Source organism: Xenopus laevis, chromosome 9_10S (assembly GCF_017654675.1).
Source record: "Xenopus laevis strain J_2021 chromosome 9_10S, Xenopus_laevis_v10.1, whole genome shotgun sequence".
Classification (NCBI taxonomy): Eukaryota; Metazoa; Chordata; class Amphibia; order Anura; family Pipidae; genus Xenopus; species Xenopus laevis.
In genome coordinates this window covers 100,016,337-100,043,966 of record NC_054388.1, presented here as the reverse complement: position 1 = coordinate 100,043,966, position 27,630 = coordinate 100,016,337, and the positions used below count along the sequence as shown (strand labels likewise).

Below are 27,630 nucleotides of genomic sequence, written 5' to 3'. Positions count from 1 at the left end.
TATGACACCCCTGCTCTCCAATCTGCACCACTGTTGCCTATAAACTGCATTGAATCTGCATGCCAAGTTGTAGTTTTCAGAGCCCTGATTATAACCTGAATGAATAGTTTCCCTTTGCACTATCGCATTTCGCAACAAAACACAATGCAGCCATTGTCATTTCTAGGGGATTTGATCTCTTGCAGAATCTTCTATTTTCATCTTTTAGCCGCTGCTTGTATCTCTTAGTATTCATATGTGAGTTCTAAGTGGGGATTCATTTCAATGCTGGTGTAATTCTGAGGGCGCCTGGGGGGAAAAAAATAGACTTAGGTTAAGATAAAAAAAATCCAACATAAGACAGTCGAGGAACTCTCAGTTGTTGGGCAGGACACAACATAGACTGTCAAGACAAATCTTACTGACACTTGCCTCCTAAACAGGTACAGCATTCAAACAAAAACTTTCATTCAAAAATAAAATGAAGACAAATACCAAATATTCTTCTTAACACTTAACAGGTCATGCAATTAGTTTGTTTAAAAGTGGAGGTTCACTAACATACCTTTTCCGCAAGAAAAGTATAAGCCCAACTGCTCCAAATAATAGCAGGAGAAAGAGCACAATGAGAAGGGAAATGTGCCATGTCCTGAAGGATACTAAATGAGAAACAAAGACCAGGCTGATTATTAAATGTTGTAGTTGTTATTGACCAGCTTCCCTTCCCGGTGATACAAGAGAACAATATTCTGCGTATGCAGATTTGTCTACAAAGCCCCCCTGACTTGGAAAGTTTCTATTTTCAAGTGAGCTTTGCTGGTTCCCAGACTGGCCTTCAAGAAGGAAACACCCAATCAACAGAAAGAGCAGTTTCTAATCTAGAAGTTTGTTTTTGTGTGTTTTGAACTTGTACTTGCTGTGCATTTCTATAAAAGTCTGTATAAACTCAACTGTTTTATTGTTCGGGGTTCAGGATCTACAGAGCTTGTTTCATACATCTTTTACCTGAAGTGCTCCCCGGTATGTATATTTCTCCCAATAATTCTGGTTGAGAATGTGGGCATCAAAGATATAACCTGTCTAGACTGAACAAGACAGAGGCGGCTGTTTTAAAGGTACAGAAATCCTTGACTGTCCTCCTTTTTCCCTTAGTTCAGTTAAGGACTGGGAGTGCTGTAAAGTAGCCTGACCTGAGGAGATCACTCAGGGTAGTTGTGTTTTGTCCTAGCCAAATTTGTGGGCTATTACAGCCAAACAGGTGGCTCTGTCCTCAAGGCCAGAGTGCCAGAAAGCTGGTTTGAGTGCAGAATCCATCCAAGTCAGAATTGTATTCTCTTTGACCACTAATCTGCCAAGAGTTCTAGTTTCACTGCTTCCAAGTTCAGTACTAACCAAACCAAAGGTACCACATAACCTTAACTGTCAGTTAAATAGCCAGTAGGTTGGACAATGCTTTGTGCTTTTATATGGTCATGGAACTCTCTTGTGACACATAATATACTTATATTTTACAATAGAGTACATTATTCACTATATAAATCTATATATTTAATGAATGTTCTTTACCTCGCATCTTCTCTGGGACTAGACAAGCGGTGAGAGGCTCTAGAGATCTCTCTTGCAACGTGAAGGGCTGGGGATGAGTGAGAAGGTCAGCGTTCCAGCTCTCAATGCAACGCTGGTCACTGCGATAAGTCAGAATATTGCCTGAAATAGACAGCTGCTTCTGGGTGCATGTGAGCTGCAATTCTATGAGGAGAAACATTGGTTCAGAGATGATTAAGAAGTGTTAAATGAAGTAAAAGAAGAGGAAATGATGTAACTGTATTCAGCAAGTGCTAAATTAGCTGTCAGACAATCCCTACAAGGATTTGGTGGGTATTTTACCAGAACTACCATTGAGGGGTTCAGTTAAGGGTGGTTTTGTTGTACATTCAGTAGACAAGTACACACAACTCTATTTGCATTTTCTGTTTCCATGGCCCGACTATGCTCACTCACTTATTAAATAGTGGCATCATGACCCCCAGTAAAAGTGTTTAAGGGTTAGTTCACACGAGATGATTCAGGGAGATTTTGTCGCCTGGCGACTAATCGCCTATCTCCCCGACCTGCCTCAGCATTTTTTCCCATATCCTACAATGAAACGTCACCTGCGCTAATGCACACACAGCGATGTATTTTCTATAGTCGCCCGAAGTTGCCTGTGTGAGACAACTTCCGGAGACTATAGAAAAAGCATCGCCGCGCGTGCATTAGCGCAGGCGACTTTTTATTGTAGCCTATGGGAAAAAAACGCTGAGGCAGTTAGGGGAGATAGTCGCTCAGAAGACGAGGTGATTAGTCGCCTGGCGACAAAATCTCCCCGAATCTCCTCGTGTGAACTAACCCTTAGCGATTCCTTCTTGTATTTTTAGATGGATATTGAATGCATCAAAGACATGCCTACTTAAAAGAGCAATAGAGGTTTGAAGGGAGATTTGCAGAATTCGGCACCCTAATCACCCAGTTGTGCAGGGTCAGTTCCTGTGAATATGGCTCCCAGTAGAGTCTCTGGTAACCCGGCAGGACAGTCCTATGTGGCAGGTTTTGGAGAATTACCCAAGCATCCAGCAGAAAAAGGAAATTTGGTGAGGCTGAGAATGTATTGTCTGAAGGGTATTTTTGTTTTCTGTTTTTTTGTGGCCAATTCTGCAGGCAACATTAATGCCATAGGCGGGTCAGTACCTTGTATGTAGGCTGGAGGAATAAAGCCAGAACAGTGGTGTTCCATGGACAGGCTCAGGGTGGTCTTTAGGCTATTCATTGTCTTCTGCTCTGCTGGCTCCAACTCTGAACAATCTGTAGATAAATCAACATGAGCTGTCACTGGAGATGTGGGTACATGCTGGCACATACTTCTGCTTATATACAGAATCAGCCTTTCTGCCACTGACCTTAGGCCTGAAGGACAAAAAAAAAACCCAGACTTTACAAAGAATGGGGGTGAACTCTAAAACTATCAAGAGGAGTTGCTGTATTTTGATGTATGCAGGTTAACATTACTGACAGTGGGTAATAGACGTGTTAGTGTGGATGACTGGGGGAGTCTGGGTGACTTCCAAAAAAATTGGGTGACCTTGCTATTAAGGGGCAGATTTATCAAGGGTCGAGTTTCGAAGTGGAAAATACTTCGAAATTCGACCATCGAATTGAATACTACGAAATTTGAAGTCGAATTCGTAGGATTTTTTGCATCCTACAATCGTATTCCGATCGTACTTCGAATCGTACGATTTTCCCTCAAATACAAAAAACGTAGAAATATGCTCTGGAAGGTCCCCATAGGCTAACATAGCACTTCGGCAGGTTTAAGTTGGCGAAGTATTGAAGTCAAAGTTTTTTTAAAGAGACAGTACTTTGATTATAGAATGGTCGAATAGTCGAACGATTTTACTTTGAATGGAAGGTCAAAGTCTAAGTCGTAGTAGCCTATTCGATGGTCGAAGTATCCAAAAATTACTTTGAATTTCGAATTTTTAAACTTCGAATATTCCCTCGATTTCACTTCGACCCTTGATAAATCTGCCCCAAAATGAATGGGAGACAGCAGTGGTGGTTTTGGTAACATCTCTGCCCATATGGCAAAGCCCAAGTAGGAATTAATGGGATTAGTGGCACATAGATATGGCCCTTGTTGATGGGCCCACTGTATGATCCGATTGTTGGTTTGTCCCAATAATTATATCAGCCTGATTTGACTAAGTGCATGGGTGGTCAAATTGGGCCAAGAACAAAACACCAGGGGACAGACATAGTGCTAGACAAAATGTGATAAATGCAGCCAGCAATAATTGCAGAATGACCTGACAGAAGGTTGCTCATGTATTTAGTAGGCATTTAGCTCTGGAGCTCCCTTAAACTGCAGTTGTACCTTATGGTATGTGACCCTAGAAACATGGAGAAAGCTTCATTAAAAGAAAATGATCCTTGATGATGCAAGACTTTAGTTGCCAACTTGATAAAATACGGACGTACATGCTAGAAGATATAGTGCAGCAAAATGCGGGTAACCCAAAGTTATTTTGCTCCCTTTAACCAGGCCCGAACTGGCAATCTGTGGGTTCAGGCAAATGCCAGAGGGGCTGATATAAGGTGCTATAGAAAGTCACTATTTAGTGGGCTGGTGGGGGCTGTTTTGGCCTCTGTGTGGGCTGATTGGGCCTCTGTGTACCTGAAATGCCAGGGCCTATTTTAATTTTCAGTCCGGACCTGCCTTTAACAGCTATGTTTATGCCTTTCCCATTATTTACTTAGACTGGAGTCCTTCATGCACAAATCCAGCTGCAAAGAGGCGATGCCGGAGGGACACAGGTTGTCAGTTCCTGGGCTGGGGTGAGGAACAGGAAGCAGCAATGATATGTGGGACCGTTTACCATAAGAACACCGACTGACAGAAAACAACCTACGAGAAAAATATAATAATAATTCAGGAACTCAATCATTAAATAAACAACTAAATACAAAGGCGCGTATTCCATTCAATCAGAATTTACTTTACCCAGACTACCTGTAATTGGAGTCTGTGGTCTGAGAGCACCGGTATAATGCAGCATTTTTGCTAGTGAACCAGACAATATCTATTGAGTGATCGATGAAAGACTAGTGAAAGTTTATTGCAGTGTGTGGCTATTTTATACCCACCTCTGATCCCCATGTAATGTTATCCTGTCTTTGTTCAATTCTCTCAGAGTTTCATCATCTGCACCATCTTTCCACGAGTGCACAACTGCATCCAGAAGGTCCTTTTGGGTCACGCTGCTGCCTACCGGGAAACTCTCCAGGGTGCCCCTATATAGAGCCAAGGCCTGTGTGATGAAAGGGTTGGGGTGAGACAGCTGGAGAAGCTGATCTGTGAGTAGAGAAGAGGTGGGAAAGTCTGTTAGTTACATTCTCACTGTTTGAAATCACAAAATATATTAAGAGCAGTAGCAGTCAACATTTTTCAGCTCAAGCCCCCCTTGAAGGTCCAATCATTGACTGGTGTTCCCTTTGAAGGTCCAAATTTTAGTCAGGGCCCCCTTAGCTCAGTTTATCATATTCATATTCATACATATTTCCCCAAAGCCTTCAAGCTGAGCCTTTAGGTGTATCTAGGAGATCAAATGACCGTTCTCCCCAAATCTCACTATAACTGATTTTCACAACAAGCCCTTTTCTATTTCTATTTTTATATAATCTTGCCCTCAAGGGGGAGCTTGGACTCTACAAAACAAACACCTCCATGATCTCATGTTTTATTATCAGGCAGACCTGGCAGAAAAGTCTGTTTGACAAGGATCCCATTGGGTTGTGGATGTGGTCAGCAGACCAAAGGTTCTCCATGGTCCCTGTTTCAATCTGATTTCTGGCCCACCATCACAGTGAACTGGCCACATAAGCAGATCACTCTGTGTATGATCAGCAGTACCCTGATTTGGCCATTTATACATTGAAAGTAAATCTCAGTGATAAAAACACAACCTACGTACCACTGTATGTGCTATTGGTGCCAATCACGTAGATTCCGCTCATACCCAGCATGCCTTGCAACATAAAACGATCATATACCTTCCCATCCATGCCATACATGACCATAATATGTTCATGCAGTTTGCCTCCCGGTGGCCCTTTTAGCTCAATGAAGTTGTACAGTTCTGGACCATGGGACAAGCCAACCTCATTAATCACAATGGGAACTGGATGGATGGAAGGAACTGGGTGAGACGTCACAGGCACGGTAGAAGTCACAGAGGGAAGGATGGAAGGAACTGGTTTTGGACAGTCATTATCTGCTAGAGGAGTAATCTTGGTGACCTTAAAAAGAGCAGAACAAACATTTATCAAATTTTGTGTCCTTGTTATAATGGTTTCCTAATAATTATATATTTGTATGTGCTGATGGCCTTGTGTTTGGCCCACTATCTGGACAAGTAGATCATGCTTTGTATGAGTGGAGTGCCATTCCCATTAGGTGTAGGAGGGATCTGCACACTGTATCATATAGTATAACAAATGAGCCCCATGTGCAATTTGGCCACATATGTGGGTACCATGCTGTTCATTAAACCTTCAAGGGAAGCAGAAACAAGGCATATCCCCAGTCATTTAAGATCCACAAATGACCTCCCAAGTGACCAGTAATAAACATCATCTAACAAGGTTTTCTTGGTGAACAGGCCAGGGGAAATCTGATTGGAGCTCAATGGTCTGTAATGGGGTGCATAGTAGAGTGAAGCAGTCAGAATGTTTGCTATGTAGGGTCCTGCTGAGAAAGTGCTCAGAAATAGATATCTGCCTAGTTCTCTATACTAAATAAATCCACTTTTCACAGAATTACTCCTTTAAATGACTGTGGTGCACAACCTGGCCTTGCTAAACCTTCTTATCTCAGCAACTCCAATCACTTTTAAGCTCAGTTGTTTGTTAGTCTTGTTTTCCACTGTATTATTGGCTGTTCCAGTTAATAGAGAATAGTGATATCATCTGGTCCACACTTACCTCGAAGCTGGATTGGTCCTTTAAATTTAGTCCGTGGCATCGGCTCAGAGACTCATCTTGAAGAATAAACCTTTCGTTCTCATGGACTGCGTCCTGTCCTGGGGCAAGGACTTTTAATAATCTCTTGGCATCTTCACCCACATTAGACACATAGACAATGGCATCCACCAGTCCCTCAGCCGTAACCTCCATATTCATCTTGTATCCTTTTGTTAGGCGGTAATACAAGGCCACTGCATCTGCTCCATTCTGAATGGTGTTGAAGGGTAACAAGATGTGAGGAACAGGTTTTAACTTACTGCTACCAACCAGGAAGTAGCCATGCGTATTAGTTTGGTTGCCTTTAAGGTCTAGTGCAAGATAAGCCAAGTTGTTCTTCCCATTGTAGAGTACCAGCCAGTAGCCATCCAGACTGACGGAGCCACCCCCTGGGTGATAAAGCTCAATATATTCCATATCTTCAGCTGCACCTGGTGTATTGGGGTTCACCTCACTGATTAACAAGCCTGGGGCCTCTAAAGTAGCACGAACTTCAGTTGTAGGATCTGATTGGAGCAATATCAAAGATAATTAACCTACAGATCTTGTATGTAGTGTCATGTATAATTTCCTTCTTTGGACTATATTATTACATAGTTCTACTTTTCCTCCTACCCTGGGACTGCTGAAGGCATTCAGTAGTCCTCTCTTGTCTTATGGCGTAGACTGTGGAAAGGGTAAGCCACTAGTAAACAAGCAAAGTACCTCTCAAATATGGACTGTGTCCTTACCCAAGCTATGCAAGACCCCCACCCCAACAGGGGATGTAGAAGAACCACACATCTACACATTCAAAATGATAAACAGGAAGGACCAAGATTCAGCAAAAGTTAAGCCTGTTGTTTATTGCAGTAATGTCTCAGAGAGGAAATTGTTAGAGGAGGAAGAGCAAACAAACCACATAACTTTATAATTAAATATATTTGTACAGTATGTGTATGGAAAGATATTTTTTTTTGTTACTGAAATTTAAACCTGGGTTTTGAACAAAGTATAATAAATTGAGGACAAGAGGATTCCTTTTCCTTTTCCTCTTAGCAGCCCTGCCCCCTGATGTCCCTGGCCAACACCCTGTCATCATGAATCCAACCTAAATGCTATAGTTCTACCCCCTCTGTCCACTCGGTGTCTGGAGACTCCACCAATGGAAAATGGCAATCCTATTTTATTTCTATGAAATAGTGTTTTACATGGTGTATTTTTTTCATAGAGAAAAATAGTGAGATTGTTGGGGAGCACCTCCCATCAATAATTGAAAACAACAGATGGTGTGCAGGGTCAAGTAGACAATTGTATATGCAGAGAAAAGAGAAAGAACTGACCCATCTTGCTGCACCCTCCCATCTGTTACATCCGAAGTCTCATATAGAATAGTGATAAAAACATAACCTTTAATAAACACATTGATAAAATTATTTTGACCAGAAATCAGCAATTAAAAACAAGATTTACCGTCTTGACCAGAGGCAATAGGTTGGTTGTAAGTGTGGACGGTTACAATTTGCCTGGGCGGATTATATAGCCTGCATGATGCGGTAAATTAAACAGTAGTCACAGGCATATCGCCGGTGATGGTTGGATGGTTTACAGAACACAATCAAATCCTAAATATCCTCAGGCACAAAACCACCACCAACCCCTTCACCCCCATAAGATCCCCTCCCAGAACGAAAATGAGCAGATCAACACGTAGGGGCCGATTCACTAAGGGTCGAATATCGAGGGTTAATTAACCCTCGATATTCGACTGGGAATTAAAATCCTTCGACTTCGAATATCGAAGTTGAAGGATTTAGCGCAGATAGTACGATCGAACGATCGAAGGATTATTCCTTTGATCGAACGATTAAATCCAACTTTTAATCCAAGGAATATCCTTTGATCAAAAAAAACTTAGGAAAGCCTATGGGGACCTTCCCCATAGGCTAACATTGAGTTCGGTAGGTTTTAGATGGCGAACTAGGGGGTCGAAGTTTTTTTAAAAGAGACAGTACTTCGTTTATCGAATGGTCGACCGATTTTTAGTTCAAATCCTTCGATTTGTCGTAGTCGAAGTCGTAGTCGAAGGTCGAAGTAGCCCAAAAAACACTTAGAAATTCGAAGTTTTTTTACTTCGAATCCTTCAGTCGAAGTTAGTGAATCGGCCCCGTAGTGTCTGTTAAATCACTTGCTGTAGTAATGTTGTGCCACGGGCACTTGTCGGATTCACCGATGCTGCCTATAGATCAATTGCGTAGAAGAATTACCGGCACACAGGAATTCAATTAGAAGGGCAAGCCCTTGCAATTTTATTAATGCAGTGCATTTATAAAATTGCAAGGGCTTGCCCTGCTAATTGAATTCCTGTGTGCCGGTGATTCTTCTATGTACCTTGGTTGGGAGGTTGCCGATTCCCCTACCACCGAGGTGTGCGGTTTCTCCAATTGGCTTGGTATAGATCAATTCCCACAGTCATCTCCTTCACGCACCACATGGATAAGAGTATCAGCGTGTGGTATCCAGGTGTAGTCTGTTAAATGAGATTGTGCTGTAGGCACTTAGATCAATCTAGTTTAACAGACTACACATGAGTATGAACAGTATGAACAGTATGGAATAAAGGTAATTTTCCTTTTTCTTGCTTAGATCCCAGTATTCCTATAAAGTTATAGAAATTTTCATTTTATTTATACAAGTGTATGTAAATCTATTTTGCCTGCTTAACTCTAGTTACCTGTAGCCGGGGGTAATGTTGAAGAGGCAGTAAGTGGAAGACATGATGGTAGCACCGTGACATTTACGTTACCAACAGTAAACGTGACTCCTGAGGTCACAAAATGTTGCTGAAGTTCTTCAAAATCCTCCTTCTGGAGGGTCAGCGAGGTGCTTAGACGAGTGTGAAGCGAGAGGAAAGTAGAGTTGCAGGTCAGGCTTGCATCTGTGTATATAATCAAAGGCCAGTCAGCAATGCACTTTTTCCAAAGGCACAACCCATAATTCCATGAGACACTCTTGATAGTAAATGTAGTATAAGGTATGGCTTATATGTGAGAGATATGATATAAAATGGACAGTTTTATACTGGATAAAACTAATTTCACGTTAGAACTTTCTCACTTCTTAGTTCACTGTTTGCAGAGGAGAAGCTAGTAAAACAAAATTTCCAGTCCACAGATAAACCTTCTTTATAATAAGCTGCTCCTTTTCTCAAAGCATAATAACATTGTTTACATGTAGGACATTATCTTCCTTTAAAGAAGTTACATTTTTCCATAAAATAATGCAATCAGAATTGATATATAATGGCTGTGAGTCTGTATCAGGGGGAGTGGACATCAGTACTGACAGCAGGAATAACAATGCTAGACCTGAATACACAGCTCCCAGCTGTCCAATCCCATAGGCACAGATCACACATTGTAGCTGAGCAGTGACAGGATGGATTCCCTGTATTTGGGTGAGGTTCCTCTTACCTGTGAAGGAGCTGGCGGATAAATTACACTGGCAGAGAGATTGCAGTGACTGAGCCAATGCAGCCAGGAATTCAGGCGCATCTTCCCCCTCCCAAATGGCGCAATCTGCAATGAAACTGTGACAGTTAATAAAAAAGAGCAAAACTGAGTTCTGCTGAAAACAGTATAGCCCAGGAATAGGTGGCAAAACCTGACTAAGCAGGGTTACCCTAAGGAATACTCTGGCCATGCACAAACCTACCCACGATGAGACTAAAATCCACCTCTGATTTGATTGAAATTCATCCCTTTCATGATAGTCTGGGTTTTCCTTACTTATTGAACACTTTACAGGTGTCCTGTCTGTTCCCCCATGATGAGTAGAGCATAGTAACATAATTACATAGTTACATATTTAGATTGGGTTGAAAAAGACCAAAGTCCATCAAGTTCAACCCCTCCAAAAGAAACCCAGCATCCATGCACACACTGACCCCTCCATACACTCACATAAACTCTATAAACTCATACACTAACTATAGATTTTAGTATCTAGAATATTATGCTTGTCCAAGAAATCATCCAAGCCACTCTTATAGTCATTAACTGAATCAGCATCACAACATCACCCGGCAGTGCATTCCACAACCTCACTGTCCTGACTGTGAAGAACCCCCTACGTTGCTTCAAATGAAAGTTCTTTTCTTCTAGTCTAAAGGGGAGGCCTCTGGTACGGTGATCCTCTTTATGGGTAAAAAGGTCCCCTGCTATTTGTCTATAATGTCCTTTAATGTACTTGTAAAGTGTAATCATGTCCCCTCGCAAGCGCCAAACCCCTGAATCCTTCACGAAACATTTGGCCGAATACAGAACCGAATCTGAATCCTAATTTGCTTATGCAAATTAGGGGTGGGAAGGGGATTCAGATTCGGTTCGACTGGCAGAAGGATTCAGCCAAATCCGAATCCTGGTGAAAAAGGCCGAATCCTGGCCGAATCCCGAACCGAATCCTGGATTCGGTGCATCCCTAAAAATTATGTTTTCATCACTTGAGTTTCTGCCTTTTTTTATGCAAGACTGCATTTTATTTCCTTTAGTGGCCACAGAATGACAATGCCTGGAGTCAGACAACTTGTTATCCACAAAAACCCCTAGATCCTTCTCGGTTAAGGAAACTCCCAACACATTGCCATTTAGTGTATAACTTGCATTTATATTATTTTTGACAAAGTGCATAACCTGCATTTATCAACACTAAACCTCTTTTTCCAGTTTCGTGCCCAGTTTTCCAATTTATGAGAAAAAACTTCAATTGTGAGTCCCTCCAAAAACCAGTCAAGGATAGTAAAAAATACAAAGTATTTATTAGGACATAGTAGACAGAGGCCTAACACATTTCGTGCCTGTTGGGGCACTTACTCATATGCCTATGGATATGCACCTATGGACTGGGGTGAACTGTGAGTATATCCTCCCCCTGTAACTAATTTTTGCTTTATTGCAATTCTATTCATTGGGATAGTGCCCATATTAGCTTTTTGGCACCTGCTTTTTCATTTTTGCGATTTTGCCCTTCAGTTTCCAATTTAGTCAAATCACTCTGCAAAGTGGCAGCATCCTGCATGGAACCTATAGTTCTGCACAATTTAGTATCATCTGCAAAAATAGAAACAGTACTTTCAATGCCCACCTCCAGGTCATTAATAAACAAGTTGAAAAGCAAGGGACCTAGTACAGAGCCCTGCGGTACTCCACTAACAACACTGGTCCAATTAGAAAATGTTCCATTTACCACCACTCTTTGTAGTCTATCTTTTAGCCAGTTCTCTATCCAGGTACAAATACTATGTTCCAGGCCAACATTCCTTAATTTAACCAGTAACCTTTTGTGTGGCACTGCATCAAATGCTTTAGCAAAGTCTAAGTACATCACACCCACTGCCATCCCAGAATTGAGGTCCCTGCTCACCTTCTCATAAAAGGAAATTAAATTAGTATGGCAAGATCTATTACACATTAAACCATTCTGGAACAAACTCATAGTATTATGATTTGCTATGAAGTCCAGTATCTTATCCCTTAATACCCCTTTGAAAATATTTCCTACCCCTGATGTCAGACTAACCGGCCTATAGTTTTGAGGCTGAGAATGGGATCACTTTTTGAATAGTGGCACCACATTAGCAATTCGCCAGTCTCTTGGTACCGTACCAGACCTCAATGAAAAATTAAGTAAAGAGGTTTTGCAATCACAGAACTAAGGTCGCTAAGTACCCTGGGATGAATACCATCTGGCCCCGGACCTTTGTTTATCTTAACATTTTCTAGTCTCTTTTGAATTCCTTCATGCGTGAACCATGCAGCATTAGTTGTATTACTAGGATTGTGACTATTAAAAAAGAAATATTCATTAACTAGTTCCTAATTTGTGTAGACAGACAATATTTGCACATGATTCAAATACCTGCCTTGACCTGTGAAGGGTGCCATACACATACCATACAGACCACTGTATAAAGGCAATGTCAGATGATGCATATAAAGTGGTAAAAGGCAGGCCTCCACGCAAAAATGCTTAAGCAAATGTTTTTGCAAATGACATTGCATTTATGGTTTCCTTAAAATAAAGGCGATAGATGCACGATTCTCAATCTTGTGCTTAAGTTATAAATTTACCTGATGTCCTAAAACACAGCCGGACATCACCAGGGAGGCTTTCTGGCCTGCAGTCGTTGGTCTGGCCCGGAGTGCTGTTTGTAAGCAGAAATGCAGAAGGTTTGCCTTCTGACCCATTGCAGCGGCTCGCAGAAATGCTGATATTTCTACCAATGAGAAAATAAAGAAAGGAGGGATCAGCACAAATAAATGATGTCGACATTCTGTCACTATCCTGTATTTCTACGATACAATTTAACTTAAAGGAACAGTAACACCAAAAACTGAATGACAATATAATGTAGTGTTGTGTTGCACTAGTAAAACTGGTGTGTTTGCTTCAGAAACACTACTATAGTTTATATAAACAAACTGTTGTGTAGCCATGGGGGCAGCCATTCAAGCACAGGATACCCAGCAGATAACAGATAAGCTCTGTAGTATACAATGGGATTCTTCAGAACTTATCTGTTATCTGTTGTGTATCCTGAGCCTTTTCTCCTTTTTAAGCTTTGAATGCCTGCCCCCATGGCTACACAGTAACTATTTATCTAAACTATAGTTGTGTCACTGAAGCAAAAACGACAATTTTGGCAGTGCAGAGCAACACTACATTATATTGTCTTTCCTTTAAAACACTGTAATTTGTTGGTGTTACTGTTTCTTTAAAATGATAAAGGCATGTCATTGCCTTACAAACTCCTATCTATGCAGTAGTAAGTCTCCCTAACAGATAGTTCGGTTTTTATTCTAATATATAGTACATGGATACTGGGCACAATAGTAATTCCAAGGTGAGCTGCCACCTGAAGCACCTAACATTAATTTCTTACCCACTCTGCGTGAATATGATGGGATGCCCCGCATTTAGTTCTTGGAGGGACTGAGAAACTGTACCCTCGTTATCAGTATACACCAAGGCATCAATCAGACCGCTGGTAGGGAAGGGAGTCTTGGGTACAATCCGACTACTTTTCCCCAGGTAGAGGGCCACAGCACCCACACCCTTAGTGATTAGGCGCACGGTATCAGGCAGTGTCTGCTGGGCTAAACAGGAAACATACAAAACTGTCAGGGGGGTCCTGCAAGTGTCAGTTCAACAATGGATGGAAATAGCTGATGTACAGTATAGACTGATGATATCTAACAATCGTTATTAAATATATTATTCGTACATTTAGGTCAACCCATCCTCAAGAAGCCAGTGTGATACAGATGGACATACCTACCTTGCCCTACATTACAACTGGATCAGTTTACAGTTGTAAAATCGGACAACCATTACCCCAGTGTTGTTAATAGATGGGGAACAAATAATGCAGCCAGTGGCGTAACTAGGGGCCCACAGCAAGTTATTTTTCAGGCCCCCAAAATGTCAGATGAGAACCTTTGACCCCTTTCCCCCCACTCTGGGTTGGTGGCGGGGCAGGGCCAGTGATATCAACTTACACCACTGTGTTACCCTGCCAACACAATATCATCGTCACTATGCAGTATCCTTGAGAACGGTCACCAGGTGGGACCAAAATGTTGTATTTGATGCTGTTGCACCATGTCAAATAAAGATCAAGTTTCTTCAAGTACCTATATACATATATTTATGTAGGGACCCTGAGATTTGGGGTAAATTACTCAGGCAGTTCCCCTTTAGTAATTAGACACCTAAGGGTCCTTTGGTTAACTTAGGCAGCTATGTCCCTGGCTGGGTCCACATTAGTTCACGAAGTTTGTCCACTAGAGGGAACTGTTTTAAATATAAAAGGGTTTAACACCATATGTGTCCTGGGACTTTGCCTCACTGAGAGGTACTACAGGTCCAGGTCTGCCGGTGAAGTTAGTTAAGTTTGAGTTAGTGATAGTGAATACAGTAATAGTCGCTCTAGGAGTGAGAGTCAGCTCAGGGTAGTTAGTGAGCAGATGTGGCTCCAACGAGGAGAAATAGTGGGGTTAGGACCCCATGGTATTTGAACCACTAGAGCAGGGACTGCAATGGGTGAGTTGAGGACCAGATAGGGTACCAAGACCCAAGACCCCAGGCTGAATACAGCGGGTGAGGACCAAGTCCGGTGCCAAGATACAAGACCCCAGGCTGAGAAATCCATGCCTTAGTGCTCAACCAGAGGGATAGTGCCCAGTGAGAGTGGTAACTATTCTCCAAGTCTATTGTTGCTGTAACTTTGATATACATTGAATATTAGCCCGTCTGCTGTACCTTGTACCCCCTGGAGGGAATATTGCTGTTTGAAGCTATTCTATGATTGCTGTGAACATCAAAGTTCTTGTGAACTACTACCTTGCCACTGTTCTCTGTAAATAAACAAGTTATAGTTTACTGCAAAGAAACTTTCTGGCTGAATATCCTGCTGCATTGATCTACACCAGGTACCGGGAGTTGCAGGGAGTTACACGGGTACACTGGGGGTCCGGGGCACCCTACAGTTTTAGCCTGGTCACACACAGCCTTTATACACAGCAAAAGTATACTCAAGGGTGTGCTACATTTAGATAGTATATTATACTATATGTTATATTTTGTATCTTCCACTTTTGGGTTTACACAACTGTTGGTTGTTACGATCACTGCCCCAAGTAATCAAGCATTTATTTCAAACAAAGTCAAAATGAGCAATGAATAACAAATGGACCAAATGGATCAATTCTTAACCTACATACATATTCTTCGGCACACCACTTACTTTTCCTTTTTTCTCTTTAGGGTGCATTCAACCCCTTGCACCTGAGGAAGGGGTTGACCCCGAAAGCTTGTGCCAACACTGCGGAATAAATGTCCTAAAAGGCAAAATCATATGTTTGATGTGCTTCCTCCCTATGGGAATCTTTGTTCAATTCTTAACCTCCAATCATCTCTGAACTCACTGGATCAGTGTAGGAACAGGGTTTTTTTCCCCAAATCAAACTGAGTGTTTGGCACCAACAATTGCCATTCTTTTCTGGGCATCATGATTAGGGAACCCTGGATTCATCATCACTGCCCAGAAATCAGAGCTTTGGAAACTTGCTGCTACTGATTATTTAGTTACGGAAAAGAAAATGGACTTACCCCGATTTCCATGTTTTTCAACCTCAAGCAAATAAAGCCCATTACGACCCGTCAGACCTCTAATGTCAGTGGAGAAGTAGATCTCGTTGGACTCTCCACTGATAAAGGCCAGTACCAAACCAGAGAGGAGAGTGGATGGGGGTCCCTTGATCTCTATGTAGAGATCCTTTGCAAAGGGAGAGGGCACCTCGTTGATCATGATTTCTGGGAAGCCTTTGCAGAAGTTTGGGTTCCATGGAGACAAGTGTGTCATTTTAAAAGTCCACTGACCATCCAGTTCCAAGCACCGCCCTATGGACTCGTCCGAGGGGTGAAAATTAGCGTCCTCCAGAAATGCCTCCGCTCCAGGGGTGAGAACTTTCTGCAGAACATCGGCCTGATCTGTGCCCTTGGCCTTATGTACCAGGGCATCCACTAAGCCTTCACTGGTCACTCTCATATTCTCCTTGTAGGGCCCCTTCCCCAAATAAAGAGCAATGGCATCAGGCCCATTCTGGATTGTGTTAGAGGGCAGAATAATGGCAGGCTTTGGGCTCACGCCAATGGATCCAATTAAGAAAAATCCCCTTTTGTCTGTGGATTGTCTGTCCAGACTTAACACCTTATATGCCGTGTTGGTTTTACCATTGTAAAAAACCAATGTGTAGTTATTAAGAGAGATGCTTTGCCCGCTGGTGTGATAGAGCTCTAAGAATTCAGCAGTGTCATGCCCGGGGTTATCCGAATTCACCTCACTGATTAGTAGTTGCCCTTCCAGCTTCTGCTCCTTGGTGTTCTTAATCAGGTTCTGAGAGTTCACCATCAGGATCAATGATAGGAGTAGTACTAGCAGCACTCTATCAGCTTCCATGTCTCCAGAAACACTTCTTCTAAGCCCCAACATGCAATCAGTCCTGGATAACTGTACCAAGCAAGAGACATGCTGTGAATTGCACACAATAAAATGCACTTTATTCAGATGTTACTGGGCTACAAATCCAGGCTTTAAAGCATGCTGGGAGCTGTAGTCCAGCAATATCAGACTTGTAATCTTAAAGCAATATTGCTCAACAAACTTTCCCCCAGCTTTCCAAAGTCAGCGGGTGCATTAAAGGGGCTGTTCACCTTCAAACACTTTTTTCAGTTCAGTTGGTTTCAGATTGTTCCCCAGAAATAAAGATTTTTTTTCAATTACTTTCTTTTTTCTATTTGTGAACTGTTTTTCTAATATTGAACTATAAAGTTACATTTTTTTGCCTTTTAAAGCAGCTCTGGGATGGGGGGCGCTGTTCTAAATTGATATAATTTTTATTTTTACTATAAAATCCAAATTTTTAGTGGAAAAAAACTCACATTTTTCAAAATGTATTAAACCCAGAGGATGTTAAAAGTCCAAATAAAAAGGTACTCCAACTCAGACCTGCCGAGTTCATGTAGAAGTCAATGAGAGAAGTCCAGAAAAAATCCTGATCTGCGTTGGGTTTCGTGCAATAATCTAAAGATTTTGTGGTTTTCGGGCAGAAATCTGAAAAAATCTGCTTTTTCGGGCGGAAAATCCAATTTTTTTTCCCGCACAGGAAAAATGTATTGATAAATAAGGGGAAAAAACCCTTGAGGATTTGGTCGGAGAAGTTTTCAGAAAATACTAGATATTTTTGGATTTTGATGAATAACCCCCTATGTTGATACAAATGTAGCAAATGGTAACAGTTCAGATGCTCCTGGATCACTGAGCTGCCAGACTGAGACACCAGATACAGGAAATTTAAATAAAATTTAAAGCTTACGTTTCGGGTAAATGGTACAAAAAAATCAAAGATGGAAAGCAATTGAAAAAAGTCTCTGTTTATGTAGAACAATCTGGAAACAACTGAGCTGAAGTGTTTGGAAATTGAACAACCCCTTTAATTTAAAGGAGAACTATACCCTAAAATTTAATGTGGCTAAAAATTTCATATTTTATATATAGAACTTATTGCACCAGCCTCAAGTTTTAGTTTGTCAATAGCAGCAATGATCCAGGACTTCAGACTTGTCACAGGGGTCACCATCTTGGAAAGTGTCTGTGACACTCACATGCTCAGTGGGCTCTGATTGGCTGTTGAGAAGCTAAGCTTAGGGCTCGTCACTAATTATCCAGCAGAAAATGAGCTTCCCCTGTAATATAAGCTGATGCTACAGGGCTGATTATTAAATTCTGATGCTAATTACACTGGTTTCTGTGCTACCATGTAGTAATTATCTGTATTAATCAGCCTTATATTGTGACATTTCTATTCTATGTGTACTGTATATTGTGAGTGGGTCCCTAAGTTCAGTAAGTGACAGCAGCACAGAGCATGTGCAGTGAATCAGCAGAAAAGAAGATGGGGAGCTACTGGGGCATCTTTGGAGACACAGATCTTTACTGCTAAAGGGCTGTGGTTGCCTTGGGCTGGTACAAAAGCCTAAAACATAATATACAACATTTCTAGCTACTTCTTTAATTAGGCTTTACTTCTCCTTTAATATGCAAAGTGATCCTGCAATGAGAATCCCAGCTGATTTGTGTAAATCTGACTCCATGTTCTTTGTTCCTGCATTTGGAGTTGGAAATTTAAAACACAGTTTCCCAGCACTTTATCCCCATGTCTGATTCCAGTGTAATTTAAAGTCAAAAGGACACAATCACTGTATGTAAGATAAGAGTAAGATGCCTGACTTAGCGCTTGGAATCAGTATTCACATTGGTTAATTCTCTTGCGTCTATAATTCTGTTTTTTGGTCAAGTGATAATGAAAGGACCCATAAAGGGATCCTTTTCCAATCAGGACTATTCTACATAGACTTATTGCTCCAATTACATATATTATTTTCTCTTGAAACTCACCAGCCCTTGAGACACCCCTAGACGCACTCTTCTCCGTAGCTTCAGATTCAGAGACTGCTCCTGTCTCCCCAGGGCTTCGGTGCTATTGAGGAGCCGCTTCCTGACGTAGGCAGATTTATAGGGATTTGAACATCTAATGAAAAACATGTAAAATGAACATTTTGTAGAAGTTACGCCAGCAGAAGAGGCTGAAATGACTCCATTGCGTAGGTGACTCACAGGATATTTGCTAAATTTGCCCAATATGAGCAGGTTACAGACACTTTCCTTTAAAAACCGCGTGAAAGTCAGTAGGAAGGAAGGATTATGAAAGAGGTTTGGTTAAAAGAGCTAATTCTTCATCTGAACTTAACAATTAGGGTTGTCCGCCTGACTTTATAACAATACGTCATTGCTTTTAAGCAACATAGGATTAATCCCAATTCCTGGGACTGAAATGGTTATTATTATTTATAGAATAGGCACATCATCATGACAAGGTCTGAATGAGCAGACAAGTCATTTTAGAGCTAACATTACATTTTTTAAAACCACAAACATTTCAAAGTGGTTCACATGTTACAATATCAATTTTAGTATGTTGTAAAATGGCTAATTCTAAGCAACCCTTCACCTGGTCTTCTTTATGTATAGTGTCTGAATTATTTGCTTTCTTCTTCTGAATCTTTCCAGCTTTCAAATGGGGGTCACTGACCCCATATAAAAAGCAAATGCTCTGTAAGGCTACACATTTATTATTATTTCTTTTTATTACTTATCTTTCTATTCAGACCCTCTCCTGCAATGGCATAGTTAGATATTACTGGGCCCACAGCAAATTATTTTTCAGGCCTCCAAAATGTCTAGAGGTTGACCTGTTTTACCAATATTTATTGAAATTATATATTAATTAGGGCCTCATGGGACCCCTATACCTTCTGGGCCCCCCCCTGCAGCCACAGGGTCTGTTCCTCTATAGTTACGCCCCTGCGTTCATATTCCAGTCTCTTATTCAGATCAGTGCTAGGGTAATTTGAACTAAAATAAATAAAATAGTGGAAAGTTACTTAGAATATGCAAGAAATAATGTTTTTTTTAGTGGAGATGGCAGTTTCAATTGCAGGAACCAGGAGAACATGGGGAGAGAAGATTTATGCTGACCATAGATGTACCAGTAATATTATTTTGTACAGTTAAAGACACATGTATAGCACCCCTAAGCACAACCAATACTCATGGAATATTCCTATAGGTCAAGTACAAAGTCAGGCAGGTTTAAAAATGTCATCTAATGTGATCTTGCTTAGCCTTCGATGGTGTCGACTCACAGACACTGAAATAGGCAGGTGTTGCCAGGAGTGGGAGTGGGAGGTATTTGGAATAGATCCGGATGAATAGATTGGTTTAGGCAATGCCAGAGGAGTTGCTGTAAGTTGCCACAGACCAGTGATCCCCAACCAGTGGTTTGTGAGCAACATGTTGTTCACAACCCCTTGGATGCAGGTCCGGATTTGTGGCTAGGCCACAAAGGGCTGGGCCTAGGGTGGCAGATTATTAGGGGCGGCATGCTGCCCAGCCGCTCTGTGGGGAGCACTGGAGACGAGCAGCTCCCCAGTGCTCAAGGGGTTGACAGACGGGCGCTGGGACTGCACGTCCAGGTGCTAGGATTGCGCGATCTAGGGGCATGCGCCCGCCCAGTAGATCGGCCGCTGCTTGGATGTTGCTACCATTGGCCTCAAAGCAGGTGCTTATTTTGCCATTCCTGGCTTTGAGGCACGTTTTGGTTGCATAAAACCAGGTGCACTGCCAAACAGAGCCTCCTGTAGGCTGCCAGTCCACAAAGAAGTTAGCAAATAGCCAATTACAGCACTTATTTTATGCCACCCAGGAACATTTTTCATGTTTGTGTTGCTCCCCAACTCTTTTTAAATCTGAAAGTTGTTTACAGGTACAAATGTTTGGGGACCACTATTTAGTGGTCTAGTGGGGAGTCGTTTGGGCCTCTGTGTTCCTGAAATGCCAGGGCCTATTTTGATTCTCATTCCAGACCTGCCCCACCATACTCAATTTGCAAGCCCCACTCACTTTCTAGCACAGAACACTGAATTCGCACTATATTATTAGATTATTTAGCATTTTGCTAGCCTTGGAGACAGGGTTGAACTGGGCTGGCGGGACACCTGGAAAATAAAACTCTGAGGGCCCCGGCCCTCGTGAGCCAGCCCAGGTCCACTCCTACCTGCCTGGTGATCTCTCCCTGCCTTGACGATAGAAGAAAATTACAGGTACACACTGGGCCGGAACTAGGGGTAGTTATATAGTTACATAGTTAAATTGGGTTGAAAAAGAAAGTCCATCAAGTTCAACCCCCTCCAAATGAAAACCCAGCATCCATACATACACCCCTCCCTACTTTTAATTAAATTCTATATACCCATACCTATACTAACTATAGAGCTTAGTATCACAATAGCCTTTGATATTATGTCTGTCCAAAAAATCATCCAAGCCATTCTTATAGTCATTAACTGAATCAGCATCACAACATCACCCGGCAGTGCATTCCACAACCTCACTGTCCTGACTGTGAAGAACCCCCTACGTTGCTTCAAATGAAAGTTCTTTTCTTCTAGTCTAAAGGGGAGGCCTCTGGTACGGTGATCCACTTTATGGGTAAAAAGGTCCCCTGCTATTTGTCTATAATGTCCTCTAATGTACTTGTAAAGTGTAATCATGTCCCCTCGCAAGCGCCTTTTTTCCAGAGAAAACAACCCCAACCTTGACAGTCTCCCCTCATAATTTAAGTCTTCCGTCCCTCTAACCAGTTTAGTTGCACTCAGTCTCTGCACTCTCTCCAGCTCATTTATATCCCTCTTAAGGACTGGAGTCCAAAACTGAACTGCATACTCCAGATGAGGCCTTACCAGGGACCTATAAAGAGACATAATTATGTTTTCATCCCTTGAGTTAATGCCCTTTTTATGCCCTTGTTAAAAGAATTTGTTTGACATGAGTTGGAAATGCCAGTTGTGATTGAGGCAGAACTGTATTCATGGGGGCGGGAGAATGTGCAGAGACCTGTGGCAATTCAGCTGATTTTGCAACTGGTGTAAGCTGTTCTCTATAGTTTTGTATGGAGAGATTTCAAATTCTGATGCTCTGGAACAACAGTTTAAGTCCAAAGTGTACAAAACTGCTGCATTCACAAAACGCAGTGAGGCTTTTGTAAATCTGATGCTCTGTGAGCTCCAATAATATAGTTCTGATAACAATAAGACCTGCCCCTGGTAACTACAGTAAAGCCCATGACTAAGTGCCCTGAGTGGGTGCAAAACGCGTAGGGCGGATGGAGATCTTTGCACAAATAAAATTATATTTTTAAACAATTATTTGTGGTCCTGAGGATCCGTCCTTTTTTCTGGTCCCCTGAAAAACATCAAATTGTAGTCCTAATGTATAAGAGCTGTATTCCAATTTTTTTTTAATTGGAAATGTGTTGCTGTTAGTGTAGAGTGTGCACTTGTTCTCTTTACACCAGAAATTCCCCCTCCTCCCCCAGTCCAAGTACTGCAGGTAAGTGCAGCTGGACCCTATAGTCCCAAGTGTAGACTTTCCCCTCTGAACGCTACTGCAGAGATGAAGAAGTTCAGCATGGCCAGGAGTTAAATCACACATATTAGGTGGAAATTCCTATACAAAAATACAAATGTTTTGCAACAAATTCTGCTAGTGAGCACTATGCCATGTCTGGCTTGCTCTGGCTAACACGTATGTACTTAATGAGCAGGTTTAAAAACGAAGTCTAATTTGTATGTTTGTGTCTGAATATGACCACTTTCTACTGGTGCAGGTGACAAAAAATAGTATTATTTCCCCCAACTGGAGTGTGGGTTCTATCAGCCCGTCCTTCTGTGGGGGAAATCATTTTCTGTTACCACGAGAGATAATCAGACAATACTTTTGTGCAGCTTGTCACTTTTATAAACATTTATATATGCAGCTGATGAATCTGTCTTTCCCTGAAGACAAGGAAACATCTGGCACTATATGGAAACCATTTGCTGTTTATCTATACTTTCCCTTTATTTCCCTCACCATTTCTTCACTACACACACTTTCCTCTTGTTGCAGTTGGGCCAAACATTGGATCAGCCCCCTGTAAAGCACATTCACTGACTCTGACTGAAATTAAATGCACCCCCAAAGTATAATCTCACATGTCCATTTAAATCCAAGTTGTAGTACAGGGATCCATTATCAGGAAACTCGTTATCCACAGGGCAATTAGTAATTACTTTGAATGCCACTGCTTCTGGGGCCAGCTCTGCAGATCCATTCCTTGGGGCTACTTCACCATTCACATGACAATATATGGAATTATTGTAAAAAACAAAATGTAGCATTAATATTATTTCTTATTACAGAGATTAAAAAAAGCAAATCAAAGAAATCAATTTTTTTTCTAGATCACCATTGCTGTATTTCAGAAATTTGTGATAACTGATATCTGTATAATAGATACCTTACCTGTAATTAAAGGCGGCGCCGGCCAAGCCGGCTGGGCACCCTAGGCAACCCAGCCAGCCCCCTTGCCCATCTCCTCCACCACATACGCGACCATTCATGTAAATAGATAGGGATGCTCAGGCCCCACTGAGGCTGCTGCTTGTGGCTCCCAAACATCTTAGTCACCCCCCAGCACCGCAACCCCCCTTCCGGGAGCAGCGCTGATAGCAGGTCTGGGCCAGCAGGGCCTACAAGGACCAAAGCACCACCTGTTTTTTTCCGGTGTCCCGCCAGCCCAGTCCGACCCTGGGGATGCTACAGGAAGAGCAGGCACGTTGGCCTGTAAGAGGACTAGGGGGTAGTCCTGTTCCTTGTGCCCCCTTCTGTCTGCCCCTAGTTCCTGCTCTGTTTACAGGATTGGACTTATTATCAGGCAGAATATAAATAGAGATAGCATTGCTGCTGAACTGGATAGCTCAGTATTTCAAAGTGCTGCTTATTCAAAACTTTCTGTCCAGTTTAACACATTGAGAAAACTCATCAGAAATCCAGCCAGTCGTGTCTAAGTGATGCAACAGCCCAGTGCTGGCATCATAACTCCATCGATGTCATTGTGTCTGTCTCTGACATCATCATGCACATCCCAACATCACTGCCCCACCCCCAATGCTATCTGTCCCATCCCCTTTGTTTAGGTTTAGCTGCTGGCAAAGGTGGCAACGCTTAATACAACCCTGATGTTGCCACACCACAACTCCCAGCATACATTAACCCTTTATAATATGTAAAGTAAGCTGGGAGTTGTAGCCTAGCAACAGTTGAACAGCGCAGCAGTACAGGGGGCTTATATAAGAGCAGAGCATACAGCCCTTAAACCCTCCTTTCATGAAAGAAGAAATTTACCCAAACTTTACAAGAAGCAGCTGTGGGTATAAAAATGTGGTGAAGCCAAAGCCTTGCTCACTTACCTGTGCCTCGTGCTATCCGTCCTCTCTCAGCCGAGCACATTGCTTGCAGGTATATTCAGTGCTTGGGATTTATAAATGTAAAACCTCATCCTGTGAGCTCCAGCGCATGTCTGCCCCAATCCCTGCTGCAAATCACTTCCCAGTTCCTTCCTCTCCTCCCTCTCTCACTGTTTTTCCCAGAAATCAGGGATTTACCAAAAAAAAAAAAAGTATGCTCCTTCTCTGTGAAATCTGAGACCTCTTTAATGTACAAGGAGCTCTGAGTCCCTGGATCTTTTTTAGGAGCAGCACCAACTGGGATTAAGGGGGTGGGGGGTGATTAATTCCAGATGCTGCTGGTGCAGATAGGAGATTCAACCTCACAATACCAGATGCACCTTTATAGACTCCCAGCAGAAACACAGACCCAGGGATCCCAAACCAGCCCCCAGTATAAATGCAGCAGATTCAAATAAAATGTGGCACTTTTTGGACTTTTGGAGCAATACATTTCTGGGTGGTGTAATACAATCTAGGGGGGATTCATCATGTCATGCCACATTCGTTTATGACAGAGAATCATTAAATGACAAATTCCCAATAATTCCCTTTTTTATTGAGGCTGCCCTGTGCATAAATGCATTTTTAAAAGTTGGAGTGACGTGATTTTACTGGGTTAACAGCATCGTAATGCTGCCAACATGTTGTTAAAGGAGAAGGAAAGGTTAAAACTAAGTAAGCTTTATCAGAAAGGTCCACCTAAATATACCAGTAAACCCTCAAAGTAATGCTGCTCTGAGTCCTCTGTCAAAAGAAACACCACATTTTTTCCTTCTACTGTGTTCACATGGGCTTCTGTATCAGACTTCCTGTTTTCAGCTTAAACCTCCTTGCTCCAGCCATGAGCATGCTCAGTTTGCTCCTCTTCCCCTCCCCCCTCTCTGCTGTAATCTGAGCCCAGAGCTATAAGGGAGCAGGGAGACTCAGGTAGGAAGTGATGTCACACCAAGCTAATATGGCAGCTGCTATCCTAAACAAACATAGAGCTTCTAGAGCTGCTACACAGGTATGGTAAAGCATTCTGCAGAAAAAATAAAGTGTTATAGCTTGCACTATTGTGGTTAATCTATTGGCAATAAAATGCCTCTGTAGCTTTCCTTCTTTCTGCCTCTAACAAACTTCATATTGTTATCATTGTATTCCAGACTTATTAAGGATTTTATTGCTTCATTATTTGTTTAATGAAGCAATAGAAATCTTAATGAATCAGAAGTTTAGTGCAGGAACTGGCCACACCAGGGATGACTGACGTAGTTGGCCAGCTTAAATATATTGCAACATATGGACAAACAATCAACAAACAATCCCTGTTTTGTTTAAAGGGTCACTTTTAGTAACTTAAGTCACAAAATGTTTCAATGTCCTTAATATATTGATAATGGGTTGAGTGCAGAGGACTTCTTGTATTTTTTTGTCAGTACATGCCAGAAGCAAGCAGCTAATGCCCTTCTATGTATTTTAGCTGGGTCAGGGTGTATCAGTTACACAAACCAGGTTAAATAAAGGTCTGTTGGGATGTGGGGTATATATTCATGGTTCGAATGCTTATTGGTTCAGATAATCCCTTTAATGACCCGTGGGTTGACCACTGATTGGGCGGTTTTGAGCCAACCAATGCGGGTTAGGGTTCGGTGCAGGTAAGACTGGGAAGTACACTCCTGCTCTCCCTAACATTCCCTGTCTTTGAACCAGAGATGTGCACAGAAGTAGTTTATAGATTGACAAGAGACTATTATGGGCACAGGTCCTACAATGGCAACATTTTGTGAGTTAGGGTCAGGTTAAGGTATTGTGGGCAGTGGTGTAACTAGAGTGCGCTGTGTCCCCGTGCAAAAAAACCTTCAGAGGGGGTATAGGGAGCACTACTATTCCCATCCTACCACCCACCCATGTCCCACCCTAACTCCGGACATGCCCCACCCCAACTCTACCCCCTGTCCCACCCTGACTCTGCCCACGGCCCGCCCCGACTTGCGTTCCCTTTGTGACCAGTAAGAGAGCGAGGGTTTCCCAATTAGCTACAGAGGAAGTTGACCATTGCGAGGTCTGCTTCCTCTATAGTTACGCCACTGATTGTGGGTTAGGGTCAGGTAAAGGTATTGTGGGTTAGGGTTAGCTGTGAGTTAAGGTATTGTGGGTTAGGGTTGGGTGTGAGTTATAGTTATAGTTATAGTTAAATTGGGTTAAAAAAAAAAAGTCCATCAAGTTCAACCCCTCCAAATGAAAACCCAGCATCCATACATACAGCCTTCCCTACTTTTAATTAAATTCTATATACCCATATCTATACTAACTATAGAGTTTAGTATCACAATAGCCTTTGATATTATGTCTGTCCAAGAAATCATCCAAGCCATTCTTAAAGTCATTAACTGAATCAGCATCACAACATCACCCGGCAGTGCATTCCACAACCTCACTGTCCTGACTGTGAAGAACCCCCTACGTTGCTTCAAATGAAAGTTCTTTTCTTCTAGTCTAAAGGGGAGGCCTCTGGTACGGTGATCCACTTTATGGGTAAAAAGGTCCCCCGAGTTAAGGTATTGTGGGTTAGGGTTAGGTGTGAGTTAAGGTATTGTGGGTTAGGTGTGAAATAAGGTATTGTGGGTTAGGGTCGGGTTAAGGTATTGTGGGTTAGGGTTAGGGTCGGGTTAAGGTATTGTGGGTTAAGGTTGGGTTAAGGTATTGTGGGTCGGGTGCAGGTTGAGTTTTTCCTCAGCCACACCTCACTAAATCCCTTTACCCTGTAATGTTATTATTTATCATTACTAACACCTGCCATGGGGGATTGTTCTGAAGGAATATATAAGAATATTCTGTACTTAGCTATGGCTTTTTCCGGTACTGGATTCCTGAGAAGCTCGGTATAAATCCCTTTCCAAGAAGCATTGGTGCTGAGTCAGACTCTGTGGCCAGTACTCCCTGCACCCCACACACTGATTTGCTGAATCCTGCTGATATCGCTTGTGCAGATTACAGGGGAACTCCACACAAACAGTGTTTTTGAATAAAGAAAGAAAATACAGTCCTAAGCAGCCTTCCAGAATACATCACTTAAACATGTACATTTGTTTTAAAGTTATTTGTAAATATAATTGCAGTTGAAAGCAGCATTAGTTTCTCCCTTTTTATTCTCTGGTTCTGGCTATTAAGACAATGTAGCAGATGCCAGTTCCAGGTCTGTAGGTCAGCTGCCTTTTGCTACATTGTTTCAGGAGTCAGAACCAGCAGTGCAGAGAACATAAACAGCTAGAAAGTTACTGATTTCAATTGCAGTATTTACATGACAATAATTTACAGTCATGACATAGTTTAAAGACCATTAATGTACACTGGGGATGTTGCTTAGAATGACAATTCCTTTTTTATCCAAAATGTATCTGTATAATATAGCTTCTCATGTATTTCTAATGGAATAAATGGATGCGCTGAACACATGATATTTGCAGTGACATTGAGCACATTTTGACCTGTCTCGAAGTAAAACGGTTTGGAAAGAATTTGAGAATTCAATCAGTGTAAACTGGGGTCTTTAATCCATATTATGGTCACAGTCGCAAGGCAAGAAATGCCCATGTTGGGGTGGGTTTCATTCATTCATCAAGC

The 27,630-nt window shown here is 42.0% G+C and overlaps 1 protein-coding gene across 2 annotated transcripts; it reads right to left on the bottom strand.

The window, feature by feature from the left end:
• Positions 1-67: 67 nt before the first annotated feature.
• Positions 68-24,726, bottom strand: MGC145260.S (hypothetical protein MGC145260 S homeolog). 2 transcript variants are annotated; one of them, XM_041578394.1, is made up of 15 exons: positions 23,986-24,726; positions 18,533-18,665; positions 15,685-16,606; positions 13,457-13,670; positions 12,645-12,790; positions 9,990-10,094; positions 9,251-9,454; positions 6,499-7,043; positions 5,490-5,814; positions 4,663-4,870; positions 4,272-4,423; positions 2,707-2,820; positions 1,546-1,728; positions 545-638; positions 68-288 (listed from the first exon to the last, which is right to left on the bottom strand). In XM_041578394.1, the coding sequence occupies exons 3-15, from the start codon at positions 16,565-16,567 to the stop codon at positions 225-227; spliced, it is 3,237 nt and encodes a 1,078-aa protein (XP_041434328.1). In that variant the 5' UTR covers positions 16,568-16,606; positions 18,533-18,665; positions 23,986-24,726; the 3' UTR covers positions 68-224. The 2 variants fall into 2 exon arrangements, with proteins under 2 accessions (XP_041434328.1, XP_018094714.1); XM_018239225.2 differs by having other exon boundaries at positions 15,685-16,585.
• Between the last annotated feature and the right edge of the window lie 2,904 nt (positions 24,727-27,630).

What these genes read in the sequence shown, in the direction of transcription:
- MGC145260.S (XM_041578394.1), bottom strand. Translation starts at nt 16,567, where the DNA reads ATGTTGGGGCTTAGAAGAAGTGTTTCTGGAGACATGGAAGCTGATAGA. An exon ending in AACATTACCCCCGGCTACAG is followed by an intron (nt 7,044 to 9,250) that starts GTAACTAGAGTT and finishes TGCTCCAATCAG; the next exon opens with ATCCTACAACTGAAGTTCGT. An exon ending in TCCTCCAGCCTACATACAAG is followed by an intron (nt 1,729 to 2,706) that starts GTACTGACCCGC and finishes TTCTCCTCATAG; the next exon opens with AATTGCAGCTCACATGCACC.